Source organism: Barbatula barbatula (genome assembly GCF_947034865.1).
Source record: "Barbatula barbatula genome assembly, chromosome: 5".
NCBI classification, from domain to species: Eukaryota; Metazoa; Chordata; class Actinopteri; order Cypriniformes; family Nemacheilidae; genus Barbatula; species Barbatula barbatula.
Window position 1 is genome coordinate 3412680 of NC_136769.1, and position 19540 is coordinate 3432219.

The 19540-nt window shown below is 39.5% G+C and overlaps 1 protein-coding gene across 1 annotated transcript in view; it reads right to left on the reverse strand.

Moving 5' to 3' along the window:
* Positions 1-4309: 4309 nt before the first annotated feature.
* The window catches only part of LOC306893696 (shisa family member 6), a 53129-nt gene continuing 37898 nt past the window's right edge, over positions 4310-19540 (reverse strand). The window contains exons 6-8 of the mRNA XM_079455646.1: positions 11139-11201; positions 7772-7897; positions 4310-6252 (exon numbers count right to left, since the gene is read on the reverse strand). Coding sequence (XP_079311772.1) covers positions 5630-6252; positions 7772-7897; positions 11139-11201 — 812 coding nt within the window. The 3' untranslated portion in view covers positions 4310-5629. The remainder of the gene's footprint in view (positions 6253-7771; positions 7898-11138; positions 11202-19540) is intronic.

The following is a 19540-nucleotide window of genomic DNA, read 5'->3' on the forward strand; positions in this document are numbered from 1 at the left end:
CCGACAAAAACCCATAACGTAAAGTGCAAATACTATTTGGTCTTCTACATCAGTTAATTATTTTTTACAGCATTTTTCGAGATGTCAACTGATTTCAAAATATTAATACCTTACAAAGTTCCCAAAACATTTGATCTGGTTCGTCTGCCTTTCACAGCTCAGCTCAGCTCATCTCATCTAAAATGAAAAACACGTATATTCTCTGACATAAACTGACATCTCGACATAATAAAACTTTTATTGCCAGTATTTTTCAGGATGGAAAATGATTTAAGCAAAATATTCATACCTCACAAATTAAGTCGCCAATGTCGTCACCCCCTCTCAACGACAACGTTCGTCTGTCTTTGGCGCTGCTGCATTTGCATACGGTGTGTGCAAAGGGACATACCGTTTTGGTTTTCTTGTATTTGTGCGTTTCACTGAACAATGATTTGTTGACTGAACAAAAATGTCTAAAGTAAATATGACAAGACACGGTCTTTTGTTGAAATTACTAAGTTAAATTAATTCTATGCAGTTACTTGTGTTTTTTAAGTAAAGTGAACAATAAATTATTTAGTAAAACTGACACCAAGCAATTTCATTTTTTTGAGTGTATGTGTTACTCTATATTGATGTTTGAGGGTCTGTGGTGGTTCAACTGTTTGTTTTGCTGCCTTTCTATGGGACTTGAAAGTCTTTGCTCCCCCTCTAAAGCACAATTATTGTCAATGGCTTTACTTTCAATTCACTGTTGACATTTAAGCATAACTCCAAGCTCCTGCATGTCAATTATTTAAGATTTCACACACAAGAAACATCCTTCTGTGCCTTATTGATACACCATCCTAAATAAACCTATACAGACTAGCTTTAGCTGTCAGATTTACTGGTTCTTTATTCTCACAGGCATCTCGTGTTCACTTTCAGCAAGTTATATTTTGCATCCACCAAAAATATTTGGCAATCGCTTTGTTTCATTGTTTTGGCTTTCTCCACCGACAGGACAGTATAGAGACACACAGGAAGTGATGGGCAGCAGGACCGGGAAAGGACAACGAGCCGGGACTTAAACTCGGGGCGGTCCCGAAGCATTTGCATGTCTGGAGCACCATTCACACGGCCACAGGCTCGGACTGATTTGTTTCATTTCACCAGAATGGTCACCAGTTTTTGCTACAAAGAACATAGAATCTGCTATTTTTGAGACTTTTAGCCAAACTTGAGTATAAACTGTTTTCTTGTGGGGTCAGTTTTGTCTTTCAGGTGAAATACTGTCACGGCAGAGCTGAAGATAATCACACATTGAAGAAAAGCAAACGATTGGAAGTGATAAACTAACAGACAGCAATACATAACCACATGCAGTAACATTCTGATCTCTAAGTATCATTCAGTAGGAAAATCCCACTCAAGGTCTGATTCAGCGTCTCACACACAAACACAAGGATGTGAATGAATAGTCAGTGTTGGATGAGGATGTGTGCAGTATTTACTGACAGTCATATTTCTGACATTCTCTGGAAGCCATAACATTTCACTTATTACAGTTTAAGTGAAAAGTAACATTAACACTGAGAGACACTATGAATTATTCACAGTGTTTGTGTCTGTACATCACTGCCTCTCTCTGATTCAGATCTGTGTGGAGATGAACTGTCCTTCTTTCTTTCTTTCCATCTTTATTTCCATCTTTATTTCCATCTTTAGTTCCATCTTTCGGTCATTTCTGTCGATCATTCAATCGATCATTCATTCGATCATTCTTTCGTTCATTCTTTCGATCATTCATCGATCATTCATTCGATCATTCTTTCGATCATTCATCTTTCTTTCTTCTTTCTTTCTTTCGGTCGGTTCTCTCTCTCTCTCTCTCTCTCTCTCTCTCTCTCTCTTCTCTCTCTCTCTCTCTCCTCTCTCTCTCTCTCTCTCTCTCTCTCTCTCTCTCTCTCTCTCTCTCTCTCTCTCTCTCTCTCTCTCTCTCTCTCTCTCTCTCCTCTCTCTCTCTCTCTCTCTCTCTCTCTCTCTCTCTCTCTCTCTCTCCCTTACTGACCGGTTGACATCTGCTCTGCCTCATCATTTCTAAATACCTGTTTCTTTTTTTCCCATCTAAATGCAAATAGTTACAGTCAATAAGTCAGCCATATCTGTGGCCCATTTACAGTGCTGTCGGCGTGAATTAGAGCTTCCAGGCATTGTTCCCGTGTCCAGAAAGATATATCACCCACAAAACAACGCTGAATGGAGAGAGGAATGATGGGGAACAGGACCCAGCGGTCCACACATTAATCCTGAACTGAACCCGTTTCAGTGAAGAATGAGAAGGGCAGAAAGTCTTTGTGTGTTCTTTAAGTGCTCCTAAAAAACGGACTTTGATCTTAAACGCGTTCAACACTAAATATTTCACTGATCTCTGTCAAATTAAATCATTAATGTTCATTCAGTACTTCCTGTCAGTTGATCTGAAAATCACAAATATCATTCAGTTCCAGTGAAAAACATAAACAAAGCTTGTTAAATTGCGATTCTTCTGAGTGTTTCAGTAGCTTGTCAGAGGTGTCCTCAAAGAGGATATTTCTAAAAGAGCAAATTGTCCTACAGATTGCACATGTCGCCAGTCTCGCTGCTGTAGTCTTGGATGCGACTGACCCATCCTCAAGCCAGACAGGTGGTGATCTGAGAGTCCCGTGGGTGTAAATCCGTCGTAGCATTGCCGCAGACCGTCCGGGCCCCATCAGGCTCTCCGAACCTGTCTCCTATGGGCTTCGTCAGACTGTCCCATAGCGGAACCACGGACGGCCGAGCACCGGACGGTGCCGACGTGGAGATGTCAGCCATGCTTGCCCGGCCAGCCTTGAGCATCGGGCTCCCACAGCTCACGGCCGGACTCTTGGTACCTGGATATGGAACACGGGGCTATGTTGGTACCCCAGGTAGAACCTGGATGCACCGACCAAGGCTACAATAGCTATAAGACGTTTTGGTGCACAACATTTTGATGTATTCAAAGCAAGCACATGTGTTTTTGAGGTTTGTTCAAGTTTAACGTTTGAGAAAACAGCCTTTCAATACAACAGAGTTTCCTTTTTTCTCAAAACAAGAAACACATCACTTAACCAGCTCTGAGTCGACTGTATAGCTCCAGGCCTTTGAGAATACATGCATTGATCTCGTATGGATGAAAGAGCCGAGTTCGCAAAGAATCCGATGGCACGCACGCAAACATCTGTAATACACGACACAACACAACCGTAAATGAGAATCATTAATGATGCAGAGATGAAGAATCTGTTCGTGTTCGGCAGGGAACCATTTCACAGATTGATCGTTTCATTGAAGCGTTTCATTTTTTACCTCTGAGTTAACTTGAGGATAATGACCATCTGCTCATTTAACAGCTCGATTTTGAGATGTTTACGACATCAAAGTTGTGTATGAGAGGTTTGTTCAGACGGCCATTTTAACCAAGGCATACGCATCAGATTTAAAGGCACAGGTCACTTAAAATGAAAATCTTTCATCAAACCTGTATGAGTTTCTTTCTTCTGCATAACACAAAAATATTTGGAAGAACGTTTATAACCAAACCAACTGAACCCTATTGACTTCCACTGAAAACCACTGAGACATCTCTCAAAATATCTTTTTCACAGAAGAAATAGTCATGTTTCAACCACAAAAAAAGTTTGCATTAGATCAGAAGTGTTGTTAAAGCGCTTGGGACCTAACGTGACTATAACGTCATTCAGAAAGCCCCTTAAGTGCCGATAACTGAGTCTTATTCAATAGTGTAAAAATCTGATTGGTTTCAGTGTGAACAAAGAACTAAATCTGAACGGACAGCTGAATTAACTGTCTTCATTTAGAAAGAAGCGATAACAACGGTTCTTCAAACTAACATCCAAGCAAAAGAAGATCTTTCCAACCTTTGGGAACGATTTGGCTGTCTTCAGTGTTCTGTGCATTGAGAAAGAATCCCGCTGTTGAACATTAAAACTATCACAGCATCTCCCTGATCGCAGCTCCCATCAAAACACCGCCGGCTCATCTATTAATGACGAGTTCAGCAAAAAACATCAGCGACATGCAAGAAGAACAGAGAGAAAATACAGACACATGTAGTTATGTCATTTATAATTTCTCAAAGCGCGAAGAAACTGGGAGAGATCCGCTGGGAGCGAGAGGAAAGTTTAGAAGCAACCAATTGGGGTTAGACTAAAAAATCCCTAGACGGCTGATGTTAAAATACACACAAAAGTGTCCAAAAAGTAAATAAATGTGCTTTATAATCTTGTTTGTGCAATTTCTGACAGAACAATGCCCATTAAAACAAATGTGTTTACATTTTATTGGTCACACTTTATGTTTGTCACAGTGTTTTGCAAATATCTAAGCATTACAAAATATTGTGAACATTTGGACAGACGAAGTTTGGGATGGACAGCTTCGATATTAAAAACAACCCCTAAAATTGGGCATCTGCGGGTCGATTTCATAAACCGTATTTTTATGAAGACCTCGATAACAAACACAATCAAAATGGCACTTATCTCAAGAAGTCCTTTGAGTCGTCTGGAGTAGAGCATCATGGGAAATCCCTGACAGCCTGACAGTAAACATTGTGAAAGAGCTACTTCACATTTATAGAGAGAATGTTCTTCATTAGCATCTTTCTGGAGGGAATATGCCATTTAATTTAGTATAATAGGCTATTAAACGCATATCTTCCATCATCATCATCATCATCATTATTTATTCAGCACCTATTTTCTTCCTGTGATTGCGATATGTTGCTTGTGTTTATTTCATTAACACTTCGGGGAGTTGGACAATCAAGATAGGAAAGCGAATATTCTTATTCAAAACTAGCAGACGATGCATACGAATGGCTAAATCCATTTATTCACCATTAGTCTACAAGTACAGATTAAAAAACACACACACGCACACACACACGTTACTGTACACATCTGTGATGTCAAATATATGTCGGATTGAGTTGGTTATGCTAGAAAACTGAACAATGAGACGTCAAAACATAACCCAGAACCCACGAAGCTAACTGGCTGTTTGGCTATCTGAGCATATTTACAATCAGCTACGCGAAACGTCACAGCTCTACTTGAAACATATCGTAAAACAAACCGAAGAACAGAGATTGTGTGACAAAGGAAAATCGACTCAAGTTTTATTGTGCTTTTAAACCCTTTCGTCCAATTCGATATCGAAATGGGACGTGTTTTTCGAAGAGGCACTGGATAAGTGCTGACTCCACCTTATACAGAAGAATCTCTATAGCTATGATTAGAGTTACAAATCATAAATTTATATACGGTTTGATTTACTGTGTAAAGTCTGTAGCAGTCCCATCCTCAACCTGGAAAAATCCCGCTCAGGTTTGGCGTGCGAAGCCCTTGGGTTTGCTCTACGCGTGAGGAGATCCGGGCCGCTTCGGAAAGCTGACCCAGAACCGATGGAGCGTGATGCTGGAAGCGGGAACAGGTCAAGGTTGGATTCTTAAACGACCCAGTCAAAGTGGGACGCCGTGGTGATTTAAGAGTTTCTTGGATCTCAGGCTAACCCGCAGAGCGCTGCGGCTATTGTTTGTTGACATCATAGTCGCTCGATCGTCCGTTCCGTCATACAGTTAGACGGTTACTTCAGTCTTACTGGCGGTTCTATACTGATGGTGCTGATGTCCCGGGATATACTGTAGATGGTCCACCGTGTGCATGCGGCGGTTGGCGAAGGCATTCCGCTTGTTGCCCGCATGTGCGTCACCAACAGTCAGCGTGTTGGAGAATTCGCTGGTGCTGCTGGGGTGCGAGTGCATCTTCATCATTCTGTAGTGCCGGTCCATGACCGGCGTCGTTGGAATTAACATGTCCGTGTGGGAGAGCGCCCGAGACATGGCCTTTTCTCGGAAGTTGGAGCGGCGCAAAGACAGCATCTTTTCCGGCGACAGAAGGGGATCCTGCGAGTGAAGTCGGTCGGCCGACAACAGCTGCTCCTCGGATAGGATGCGTCCGTGGTATGGAGAGAGACCCCCTGCCCCTCTGCCGTACAACGTCAGGTAGTCCTGGCTGGGTCTGGAGCGGGCCGGGGACAGCACGTGATCCTGGGACATGGCGCGTTGCACTCGCTTGGGCTTCTGCCGTGGCGCCTGAGGTTCCACGTTCAGTTTAACCATGTGCGACTGCAGGTTACCGCCACGGGGAGGCTGGTCGTGCAGGTGATGTTTCCGCATGTAATACTCGTCGTCTTTATCGCCTGAGAAAGAGAAAGATCTCACGGTTAGCTTAAAGACGCATTATAAAACAATGCGCAATTCATAGAAAGAGGGGAGTCACAAATGTGATCTTTAATATCTTGCCTTATTTTTATATTAATCTCATATCTCCTCTAAATTTTATAAACAGCCTCAGGGTGAGTAAATGATGTCGGATTTTACATTTTTGGATGAACCGTCCCTTTAAGTACCTTATTAAAGTTTATTTTTCAAATTTCTTATTTTAAGATAGTTGTATTGAAAATCAAGACAAAAACGCTTAGTAAGAAGTTTATTTTTGCAGTGCATGAGCCACAGAGATGTTGGATGTATTGGCGAGCGTTTCGGTGAATAATGTTTTAGTTATCTGGCAGCTTCTCGAGTTCACAATTACCATCACTGACACTGCTGGACTTTGGCAGGCGATTGTGAGGCTGTGACATTAGATGTGAAAAGGTCATGTGGACAGGCTACAGGCCACAGTCTGGCCGACGGTCACTCTCGAACCCAAGAGCTCAATTATCTGCACACGCGTGTAATGTGACACAATGCCACAGGCTCCAGACGTTAAATATGAGCCTCTCAGGATAAAATGCCTTTCCATATGCTAATGTTGGGCCGGCTGTCACAAGACAATGGTGAATGAGAATCTCTCAGGTTACTGGATAGTTTAACTGTAGATGTGAGATTAATATATTAATATTAATATTACATAGTGAGACAATGGTCCATTTTTGGTTACTATGGTTTTACTATAAACAATGCACAAAAAAAGGATAAAACATGCCAAAAGAAATTGGGTGACCTCTGTTTGTCTTTCATCCTTCCTGCTTCTTTGGTTTTTATCAAACCTCATCATTTGTTTCGTGTTTATTATCTAGAGATGATTTGTGCGCTGTTCTCTTATGCCATTAAAGCGCCGTCTCTCATTTATCATGCTAAATATCTCCATCTTTTGTATCCTCGTTGCCTATGAGAACGTAGCATAATGTTAGTCATTAACAAAGGACAGAACAAAAGCACGTTTTGGCGATTTTCCATCGTAGCCTATAAAAATATTCATTAAAAACGAAGTGTCATTTCTGTGCCAAAACTGTCACCTTGTGGCATTGGAAAAGACCTTAAAGTTAACCAAGCAATGATTTAAGCGGACAGGGAAAAGTCATTTTAACAATGAGCTCTGCGACCCAACGGCCTATTAAAGAAGTGAATAATTGTCCTGCATTAGCAGTCATGAATCTCATGCCTGGAAAGAAGGGTACAGCTGAAGTCTGGAGGTCTACAAATGTGGGCGGGAAATATACAATTGCTGTGGTTTCCTCCCATTGACACACCTAACCCCACGGCAAACCTTAACTCCATCCAGCCCCACTTTTGAAGTTCACGGCCCAGTTTTAGACATCTTTGGTCTAAAAAAACAATGGTATTGCCTTTCTCTCTTTCTCACATAGACACTCATTCTTGCTCTCTCTCTCTCACTGAAAGGAAGCACATGTGTTGTGAGACGGCACGGGTACTCACTTAAGTCTGTTTTCATGGTCATCTCATATGAAGGAGGAAGATGAGTAAGATTCTGAAAGGAGCGTGAGAATGAAAGCTCGTAGGGTTCAGTCTGTGACGTCAGAATGTTGTTCATCCTCGGCTTCTCTGCAGGGTCAAAGAAAGAAAGATGAAATAAAACCAGCTCCGAGTGTGTGCAGACCAATGTGACATCTGTCAGAGAACACAGCGTCTGTTTGTGTGTGCCTGCATGTTTCAACAGCTTAATACAAGTAAATAAAACTACTCCTGCAGTTAAAGAAATATCAGTATTATTTTTGCCAGAAAAGTATCTTAACGTCAAAGAAAATAAATGATTGTACTTCAGAAACATCTCAAAACATAATTTAGACTTTCATAATTTAAACCTTAGCAACTACTGTAAGAATTATGCTTGAAAAATAAACGAAGATGCTTAATCTTACAGTCGTACACGCTTTGCTTTCCAAGTAAAGTCACCCTGTTTTAAGGATGTTTAGATTTTCAGGATTTCAAATGTAAAACAAGACAAAAATACATTGGAAAATGCATTAAAATGTTTATGCCATGCAGGCATACTCTGTGTATCTATACTTTAACATTTGTGCTGTCAAACGTGTGTATGCATGCATAACGCACACACGTGTCATTGTGTATATTCATGTGCTGCTTCAGTGTTGTGCTGGAAAAGTCATTGCATATATTTACACAAACTGAATTATGGGACACAAAACATCATCTAACCATACAGGCGAAGGGTACAGTAAGGAAGATTGTGTGTGCTTGTACAGTATACATGTCCGAAAAAAGTTATTATTTGAGTGGATTTTAACAACAAAGGTGTCAAAACACAGGAACCACAGGACACACAACCTGCAGAGAGACTTGACACATATAGAGATGAGCAGAGAGAGACTTAAATATACACAGACTGTGCCCATAAATGGAATGCACATATAGAGACTGTATAGAGAAAGAGATGAACAGAGAGAGACTGGACACATATAGACACTGCAAACATATAGAGATTAAACACAGATAATCTATATAGAGAAGGAAATGAGCAAAGAGACTGTACACATATACACTGTACACATATAGACACTGCACACATAGTGACACTGGACACATATAGAGACTGTATATATATAGAGAGAGAGTTGAGCAGAAAGAGACTGTGAACATATAGACTGCACACATATAGAGACTGGAAGCATACAGTATAGAATAAACACATATTGAAACTGCACACATATAGAGACTGTATATAGAGAAAGAGATGAGCAGAGAGAGACTGTACATATATAGACTGTACACATATTGACACTGAACACATATAGAGACTGGACACATAGATACTATACACAAAAAAGGACTGTACATATATAGACTGTACATATATTGAAACTGCACACATCTGGAGACTGTATATAGAGAAAGAGATAAGCAGAGAGAGACTGTACACATATAGACACTGCACACATATAGAGACTGGACACATATTGAATGTACACATGTTGAAACTGCACACATATAGAGACTGGACACATATAGACTGTACACAGAAAAGGACTGTACATATATAGAGACTGGACACATATTGAATGTACACATATTAAAACTGCACACATATAGAGACTGGACACATATTGAATGTACACATATTGAAACTGCACACATATAGAGACTGGACACATATAGACTGTACACAGAAAAGGACTGTACATATATAGAGACTGGACACATATTGAATGTACACATATTGAAACTGCACACATATAGAGACTGGACACATATTGAATGTACACATATTGAAACTGCACACATATAGAGACTGGACACATATAGACTGTACACAGAAAAGGACTGTACATATATAGACTGTACATATATTGAAACTGCACACATATAGAGACTGTATATAGAGAAAGAGATGAGCAGAGAGACACTGTACACATGTAGACACTGCACACATATAGAGACTGGACACATATAGAGACTGTATATAGAGAAAGAGTTGTGCAGGGAGAGAGACTGAGAACATATAGACTGGACACATATTGAAACTGCACACATATAGAGACTGGACACATATAGATACTATACACAGTAAGAGATTATCAGAGAAAGACTGCACACATACATTATAGATACCAGCAGACTAATAGAGCAAGAAAGAAAATGATCATACATACAAATACATGAGGGAAAAGATCAATTTTACACATGTTTAACATGTGTACTACTTACCATAGTATTCTATTCTGTGTCCTGATAAACCCAAGTAAGAAAAACACAATCAGTAACAAAAAACTTTGATATTTGACATGACGTGTATCCACGATAATATGTGATGGGTTTCACCATTTTGAGTGCGAGGTCCCTGCTCACAATTTTTGTAGAATTTTTCTTTTTGTTATGTTTACCTCTCAACTTAAAAAAGATGCCTATTTATTCTGTAATGTGCTGTGACAAGTATAAGTATCTGTTGAAGTCAAACAAACACACGGGAAGATGAGAAAATCAAATCTAAACATTATTTGCCATCGTTAGAGTCTATTCACTTGCTAAAAAGGATTTGTGATGGTGAGTGTTTAAGTAAATGTAGTTCAGAACAATGTTTGTTTCTTTGGGACCAAATGACTCAAAATGATGGAGCTGGTCACATATTATCACTGAGAGATGTGGGTTGTTGAGAGTCTTGAGGGTCGGAGCGAGATAATGTCTCTTTAATGAACTTCTTCCGTCGGCACAAAAGCAGCTTGATTCATAGAGTAGAGTTCAGATGTGAATAGTCACCGTTTCAATGTGAGACTCTTGACCAACGTGTGATAACAGCCTGAAAAGCTTTTTCACACCAAATCACATTCGGGAAGCGGGAGATATGGTCAGAGTAAATACAATCGCGGCTTTTCAATAATGCGGGCAAACCGTGGAGATCTGATTAGCATGGCGTTTTGTTACGGAAATCCTCCTGCTAGCGAGGCCATTTACAAGCTAAGCTTTTAATTTCCTGTCAAGAGAGTTTCTGTGAAAGCTCTGCTTTTTTTCCCACGGATAAATGTTCGGTAAAGCGTTTCTCTGATGTCGAGGAGTTAAGTATGGCTGATGCCGGAGCTTATCAACACTTATTTGATGAGGTTAATTACGAAGATAGAATCTGGTTTTATTAATTACGTGCGCTGATGTTATAAGGCATGTTCTTCACACTGAAACCATCTGGGCGTTGAAGACCGTGATGCTATCGAGATGTCTTCATAAATCAATTAAAGTCTGATTTAACGCTGTGCTGCCTAAAGCCTTATTTATACACTTTACAGGCAGCACACGCCGAAGACAAAGCGATCTGAAAAAAGGGGAAATAACTCACCGATTTTGGGAGTGTGTGAGCCGGTGAGATCCAGATGGCTGGTGTATTCGTGCTGATGATTACCTATGAGAAAAAGAAGATAAACTGGTGTGGTTAAATGCTTTTAAATGAATAAACCATCACAACAGAACCGGTGGCTTCTGGTTATCAGGTGGATTTGTTGTTTTTTCAATCTCAGACATTTATATTTATTCAAGATAATATTTTTTATTTGTACTTTTTCGCAAGAACACCTTTTTTTATAAATGTAAGGTAAATTACAAATAGTCAACGTAAAGCCTATGGTGTTTCAACACCATCTCAAAGCAAAACTATTGTACGATTTGGCTAATTCTCATTCGTACCTTTTAGTATGATTTGCTTTCGTGCCAGTGACGTTAGATTTCGGGGCTTTAGTATTCCTTTTTTTACTGATAATCACACGAACGAATAATTTCGTACGAATAAGGCACCTCGTAAAAAAACGACGAATTCTTGTGAGATCAGGTTGGATGTTTGTATTCAGGAAAACGCATTCACACTTTCTACACACAAATTTGTATGCGTGTCCACTTAGGCTAGAATACATTGGCTAAGTAAAAAAACATAAATACAACGTGACCCCTTGTATACAATGTTAACCACAGTTAACGTTCTGTAAAACCAAAAACAAACAGAGCAAATATTTAACTTTCGATGCTTTCTCTATCCAGCAGATGTTTGTAGGCAGAATTGTGTTTGTGGATGGCAGAAACCATCTGGACAAAACCCAACAGAAGTGATGAAAAACATGCAGAGAAAGGTTACACAAACAACTGATCCGTGATAACTACTTCTTTCATTTAAACAAAGAAACAAAAAGTAATAAAACCAATATTGCGCTCTAAAAGTCTACGTGTGCCGGGAAGTTGACTCTTCAGACTGAACTTACACCGTTTGCTGTCAGAGGTCACACACCAACGGCGTGAAAACCACCAGTTCATTTTCAGAATAACAATGTGTATATAACACATACCGAGAGTTGCACAAAAGGCATCGCTATGCAGTTGCTAGGGTGTTCTGGGTGGTTGCTAGGTCATTGACAGTGTGCTGTAAAGGTAATTTATCAGATATGCTAAATTTCAGAATTTTTGCTCGATATCTGAGGTCATGTTTGAGAGTCTCTTGTGTTCTGTAAATCAAACACTCAGAGGGGACCCCAAAACTCTTCAACACCATTTATACAATTATAACATTAGCCAATGAAACCGCTGATAACACCGCTGATATTAACTTCCAACAATTATTCTGAAGGACTTTATGTGACAAAAGGTTGCAAACAACAGTGCAGCGATAGCTGGTTTAATTGTCCTCCATGTTTACATTTATGCATTCGGCAGACGCTTTTATCCAAAGCGACTGACATTGCATTATACTATTCATTTGTTTCTAAGTAGGTGCAATCCCTGGCATTTGAGCTATCATGTATTCACCCTGATGGCATTTATGACACAAGACTTTCTTCCATCATACATAACTGTCCCGCAAGTATTTATCAGAACGTCTACGCTGGATTTACAAAAAGCCAACAGAGAAAATGTTCAAAGCCATTCCTATAAAGCCATGTGCTAGTTTTGTGTGAAGAACAGTCTCCACTGCTCCTCACATTCAATTCAACGCAGTTTAACATAATGACTTTAATTTAAGCCTCACGAAAAGCTATTGTATGGCTTCAGATGCCTAGGACGGTACCGATCACATGAACTATTTTTATGCGGCTATTTTACACTTTTAAAGCTTGACATCACCAGTAATTATTCAACATCTCTGTTTGGAGAGACGATTGAAAACCGAACTAAAACAAAGATTTACTTTCCTCGAAGATCAAAGCTACAAAGAGGAAGAGGAGCTTGCGTGGATCTTCATCAGACAATGAAGAGTTTCTTCCGTGTGGATTTAATGGGGAATTCAGATGATACAAACACGGATGATGAGGGCAGAAAACAGCCCAATTATGCAATGAAACACTGGATGCTAAATGGCTAAAAGTGCAGTTACGGCAGACGGCAGAAACGGCCGCCTTTCATCCGGGGACCAATTATCCCATCTTCACTCCGCGGCTGGAAATTAACTTGTGTTCAGACAGGAAACAGATTTTCCCTGCTTCACACACACACACACACACACATACTAACCAACCAAAAGTTACGGATCGCCACTACGAAAGCTTCACACAACGCCTGAAAAACGAACAAAAGTCTGGAGGAATATTCGGTGTGCATTTCGCATTTCTTTGTCGGCTCATGACGGGATCAGAACAATTTCAGTACCAAACCATTTCATCCCAGCGATGACAGCAAGACAACAGACGCCGGCAATCCCAACACGCCGGTGGTTTAATGTCTTTCAGGAGTTATTGGAGAACACGCATCAATTTGTTTCAGACTTCAGGGTGCCCACTGTAACAAAAACATTCATCTGAGTAAAACCGAAGCGTAATTGCTGCCTGAAGCTTTTATTTTGAATAAAAGTGGTGCCAAAGTCCAATGACCACTTTTAATTTACTTACTGATGAAGAAAATGAGATTATGACATTTCACCACTTTTAACAGACATCATAGCGTGAAAGTCAGGATTGTGGAAAGTCAAGTGCATTGTGGGATTTCATGCAGGTGCGCTCTTGCTTAAACGCTGTACGTCCTAACAATTATTACGACACAAATTAAATACCCCCATCACTGTGTAAAGTATACATAATACAGAAATAATACTGCATAGCCCCCATAAAAAATGTTGTTGCTTTTACAAAGCGATGCATCTGAATTGACCTTTTTCATTTCATTTTCCGGTCCAGGAGGACACTCGCTAATAGAAGCCAGTCTTTGTCAGCTCAGGGACACATTGACGGGAGTGTAAGAGATTTATAAAGACAGCCTGAGAAAGTACAACCATTGCAGCACCTGAGACCTTTACCAACGGATGAATAAAGAACACAACCGTCACACTGTTTTCAATATAACATTCTTATACGTCAATTTTCGTTTTCACGTCTGAAATTAAAGAGACAACAATAAATCCAATTGCTTTGAAATCTATCTACATTTACATTTGCATTTATGCGTTTGGCAGACGCTTTTATCCACTTCTCCGCAGGAAAGCTACATGAAACATACAGACAGCACTGAATGTTTTACAATGTTGGAATAAAATAAGGAACCGGACACTGATGTATAACAGACTCACAACAGCACAACATTGCATTTACGTCAACAGAAAACTTGATGTGTGTACTGAATAAGAATTTGTAGTGAAAAAGAATTTCCCCCTAAATGCATTGTGGGACTTCTGCTCACAAAACACATCGTTGGGTCAGAACACACATACTGATAAAACATACCTTGAAGTCACTTATTCAACATGTCTGCCGAATGCCAAAAATCGTCACCTTGGGATTATAAGGTTCAATTTAAGTTCCAAGCACTTCTCAGATAACAACCTTCGCAACATTCTTTGCATTCTATTCGTCCCCAACGTTAAAAAAACACGACAAGGACAGACCGAGAAAAACAAAGAGATTTAAAAGAGACGAACGGTATTCCCAAATGATGGAGCAAACCACTTTCTGTGCGAGTCGTGCATTTAGAAAACACTTAAAAATCTGCTTACGGATGTTAATGAAACATTGAGAGACCTCAGAGCGGACGCGGAGGAAACGCACTTCAGATGCTGAATTCTGAATAACTACAGCATTGTTTCTGGGGGATTTATTAATCTCAATGAAACGGAGCTTAAAAACATGTGTTACCGACATTCTGACAAACCAGCTCTCTGAGGAAAGACAACAGAAAGCATTTGTATATAACAACAGTGATGCTCGCTGTGAAGTTAAAGTTCATCCAAAACTGGGGTGGGACCATGTGACTCTTCACTGTAAAAAAACAATTTCAGAGAATTTTGTTGTTATTCTTTATACAGAGCTTAAAAAGTTACAATTAACGGATTTGTATATAAAAAATGGTCAAAAACTGTCAAATGACAGGAAATATTCCTACGGTATATTTCTGGCACCCCACTTGCCGGAAATATTTGTTTTTTAACAGTCTATTTATGAAATACAGTCAAATTGTCAAATTACAGGAAACACATGTCATTTTACAGGTAATGCTATTATTTTGTCAGAAAATTTCATTTTTACAGGATTCTTTTAACAGTGATTCAGTGGAACTGACAGAAATTACAGAATTTTCACTTTTAGGTGAACTGTTCCTTTAAACATCGTTTAATGTACTTTTACAGTATCTGACCGGTAAAACCGGTAGTTATCAAAGTAGAATTCACGGTTCATTTTAATATCACTAGCACATATAAACAGCTGTGGTGCTCTGCTTTGAAACCGAGTGTACATCATAGCTGGTTTCTAAATGTAAGTGCCCTACATTGAGTGATCTACAGGGGAAACGAGCCATTTCACAGCCCTCAGCTGGCAGACGGGATCAAACCGTTCTGTGCATCCCTCCATCCGCAAGCAGCGCTTTTAAAAGAGGGCTCTCATTTCTGTCTGGAACAGATGGAGGAACATTCATTTCCTATTTTAATAAACACATGAAGTAAACAAGCCCCGTCTAGAGCTTTTATAGACATTCAACACTTGATCAAACACTGAAGTTCTAATCAGAGTCAAACTTTCATAAATCAATATCCGTGCGCAGTTAAAGTCATGTGTACATAAAAACACATTTAACATTCAGAACTTTTCATACAGGCAACTCATTCAGAGCGAAAGCAAATCTTTGAAGGATTTCGGTGGCGGTCCACAGCGGGGTGCAGACTCTCATTGGTTTGCTTGTAAAGATAAGCACAGATTTAACTGATGTCTTCCTCAATTTAAAAGAAGTAACATCACTCAAAACTGTCATTATCTCTAAGCAGTGGTTCCTTGGCACGCATGATGACGTCACCGGATGTCCTGGAGGAGTCTGGGATACTGGGTTACATAACAACATAAACTTTTGCACAACAGTAACAGTGGGAAAAAGTTTAACATGTAAAAAAAGCCAAAAATACATGTTGTACAAAATATCAGACAGCAACATAAAACAATTAAAGGGATACTTCACCCAAAATGTCCCCCATTGACCACCATTGTAGGAAAAATACAAAAGTGCCCCAGAACGGATTGAGGTACTACATTCTTCGCAATATCTACTTCATTTTTCTTACTGTAGGAGTCATTTGGGGACGAGATCTCTTCAGTTATAAGCATTCTTCCAAATATCTTGTTATGTGTTCATCAGAACAAATACATTTATACAGATCTGGAACAACTCGACGGAGAGTAAATTATCGTTTTTGGGTGAACTGTCCCTTAAAACCAAAACAATTAATACTGTTATACGTTTGACTACCAATTAAAGGTACGGTATATACAAATAATTCACAAAACATAACTGTCATCTGTAACTATGTGCTGGTACAAAAACATCCAAAATAAGACTTTTTTCATTTATAGTCTTATGCATAATTTGTATTTCCCAACAGAGTTTTGCAAGAGATGTCTTAATAATAAGTCTCACATTTGTCAAGATCCCCACATTTGTCTTTAAATAGAGCTCAATATAAACTTGAATGTTGCTCATTACATTATTTAAAGACTAAATGATCTAAGATACGGTTTGCACATTTATTTTATATTTACTGTACATCAAAACGTGCCTCTGTTTTATCCAGTTCTTTCACTTTTTGCCTTTAAAGCCTTTATTTGACAGAACAGGTTTTTAGGAAAAGCAGGGTGGAGTGAGGGGTGCGGATCGGCACAGGACCTTGAGCCGGAATTCAGATGCTCAATATGTCGGCTTTGACCATTTATTCCAAAATCTTATGTTTAGATTAGTGATATTTATTGAAAGTGACTTACAGTGCATTTGGGGTATACTGTACATGATCATCTCAGGCATTCTGTTAAAGTTCTAGCTGAAACGTCAGAGATTCATTTGATATGCATACACATTTAAACACTCACTTGAGCGGTGCGAGAGCAACGTCTGAGCGATACAAGGTTTCTCTAAACACACAATTAATAAAGAGCGTTTGATGAATATTTCTGTGGGGAATACAGTGGCTTGTTTTTCAGGTTTGTACTTCCGCTAGTTCTTCTCTCTCTGAAGTGAACTCAAGTGATTTCTCCTGCGTGGCTTCCACTTCTAATCTCATTCAAGGTCTAAAAGCGTCACCTCCATCCCTCGACCCTGAGCCACACCGTTTCAGAAAATATTGCAGAAAACGAGACGTATGATGAGGTGCTTTAATTCTGCGTGACTTAATCAAACATTCGCACAATGAGAAAACAAGTTTCACGTTTGGTTAGGGAAGCAAAAGTGAATTATTTTCCTGAAATCTCATTGGCCGTGGTTTACGTCGGATTAATCGCTCGACGCTTTGTGTTTCTTCACAATGACGCCGGCGTGTGTGGCTCACGGGACAACAGACTAATGAGAGGGAAATCTCAGGCTTTGTGAATAAACCGGATCTGTAAATGAGCTGGCAATTATGAATCGCTTTTGACATTTCACAGACTGGATTTGAATGCATAATTTTCTTGCTTACACACAGATGTTGTTCTTGTGAATCTCACAAAACCTGTCAAGAACATGAAAACTTACATCTTGATTTAAACACGTGATTTGACAAATGGCTTTACTTTTTGTTATCTTCTCCGTAAATTGGTTCGGATAAATCGTCTGCTAAATGACCAAATGTGAATGTAAGAACACAAACGGATCGCGCCTCTCTTGACTTCTGATTGGTCGATCACGACATAACATTGATATACTTCACAATCTGACTATTGTTCATCCTTTACATGTTTCACCCAAAATAAATAAAAAAACAAGCAGCTGTAATTTACCTAAAACAACCAAGAGCTATTCGAAACGTTTGCATTGACAAGTATTTCATTTCATATCTACAATATGACAAACAGATGTTTTTAGAAATCTTTACTACAATAAAATGGATTTGTTGGGTCAAAAAGGAATGAACCCAACTATAGGATTGTAAATTAACCAATGCTCGGTCAAATATAAACCATTTGTTGGGTTCATTTAACCCAACGGCTGTGTTCATCCCTTTTTGATCCAACGCTGAATTGAAAACCCAGCACTTTTTGAGTCTTTGAATCCGAGATGAGCTGTCTGAGAGAGACAGTCTTCAAAAAAGGTCACGGCACATTGATCACATGTTCTCTCTCTGTAGATCTATACGTGTATCGATCACTCATCATATGTCGCAGCGGCTCGTGATTCAAACATCACTTGATCGCATCATTCAAACATCATTTGAGTTTGGCCTTAAGAAACGGACACAGACATCAATCTCCCGTCAGCATTGACTATTAATAAATAACTAATGGAACGACCTCGAAGACACTGAATCACTGAATGATGGACGACAATCTTATCTCGTAAAACAGAGCTGAAACCAAACTAACCCGTGAGAAAGAAAACCACAGAATAGATCTCTTTAATATCTCAATGATTTCTCTCATACATCAATGGGATTAAAAAGAGAGCAAATGAAAACTTTTAAGTCTCATTTGCGTCTCAGAAGTTTCTGAAAAAGAGTGTCATTCGAATTTGAGAAGAGATGTCAACAAACTGAGCTCGGATTTGTCAGGTCTGCAATCAAAAGTCAATATTATTGAAGATCTCAATATGAACTCAATCATTTCTCATCAAATTGACCCAAATCCAGATTATTTTACACCTCCATATGCTTACCCCAAGTCAAATCTAAACTCACACACACCAGCAAACGCTGTTTTAATCGGATCAATTATTGTATGACAAGATAAAGTGACAGAAGAGCTTCACTGTGGAAATTTCCATCAGAGATGTGTCCTCAATCTGCACACTCACTCATACCACCTTAAAAAATGACAGGCGGAAAATTCAAGGTCACCACACGAAACTACAGTCCTGCTGAGCGTGACAGATCCATCTGAGACGGATATTCTAGTTTAGCGCAGAGAAATGTACTCCCTAAAAATCTACAAAACAAATATAGCACCAGATGCACAGTTTAGACGGTGTTAGAGCCAAACTTCCGATCACAGATCTCTGTGATGCTTCAGTTCAGTTTACACAATAAAACACGATATAACCAAGAGGAGATTTTCTCCCGACCGGATGAAAAATCAAACTGCGTCCGGTGAAATGATCAACTATCGTTCAGCGGATCTCTGGAAGAGGCGAGAATAATCAAATTCCGTTTGAAGAGCCACTGTTCTGAAAAACCTCTGAGGATTTAACCTAGTTTATAAAATTAACATCTTCCGCCCTGGAGCTTTATGATGAAGGAGTGTGACGTGTCATTACTGTCACCACACCTAATAATTACTCATAAAGTCTCAGCGCCGGCTCCCGTTATTTCAGCGCGAGGGAGAGAGA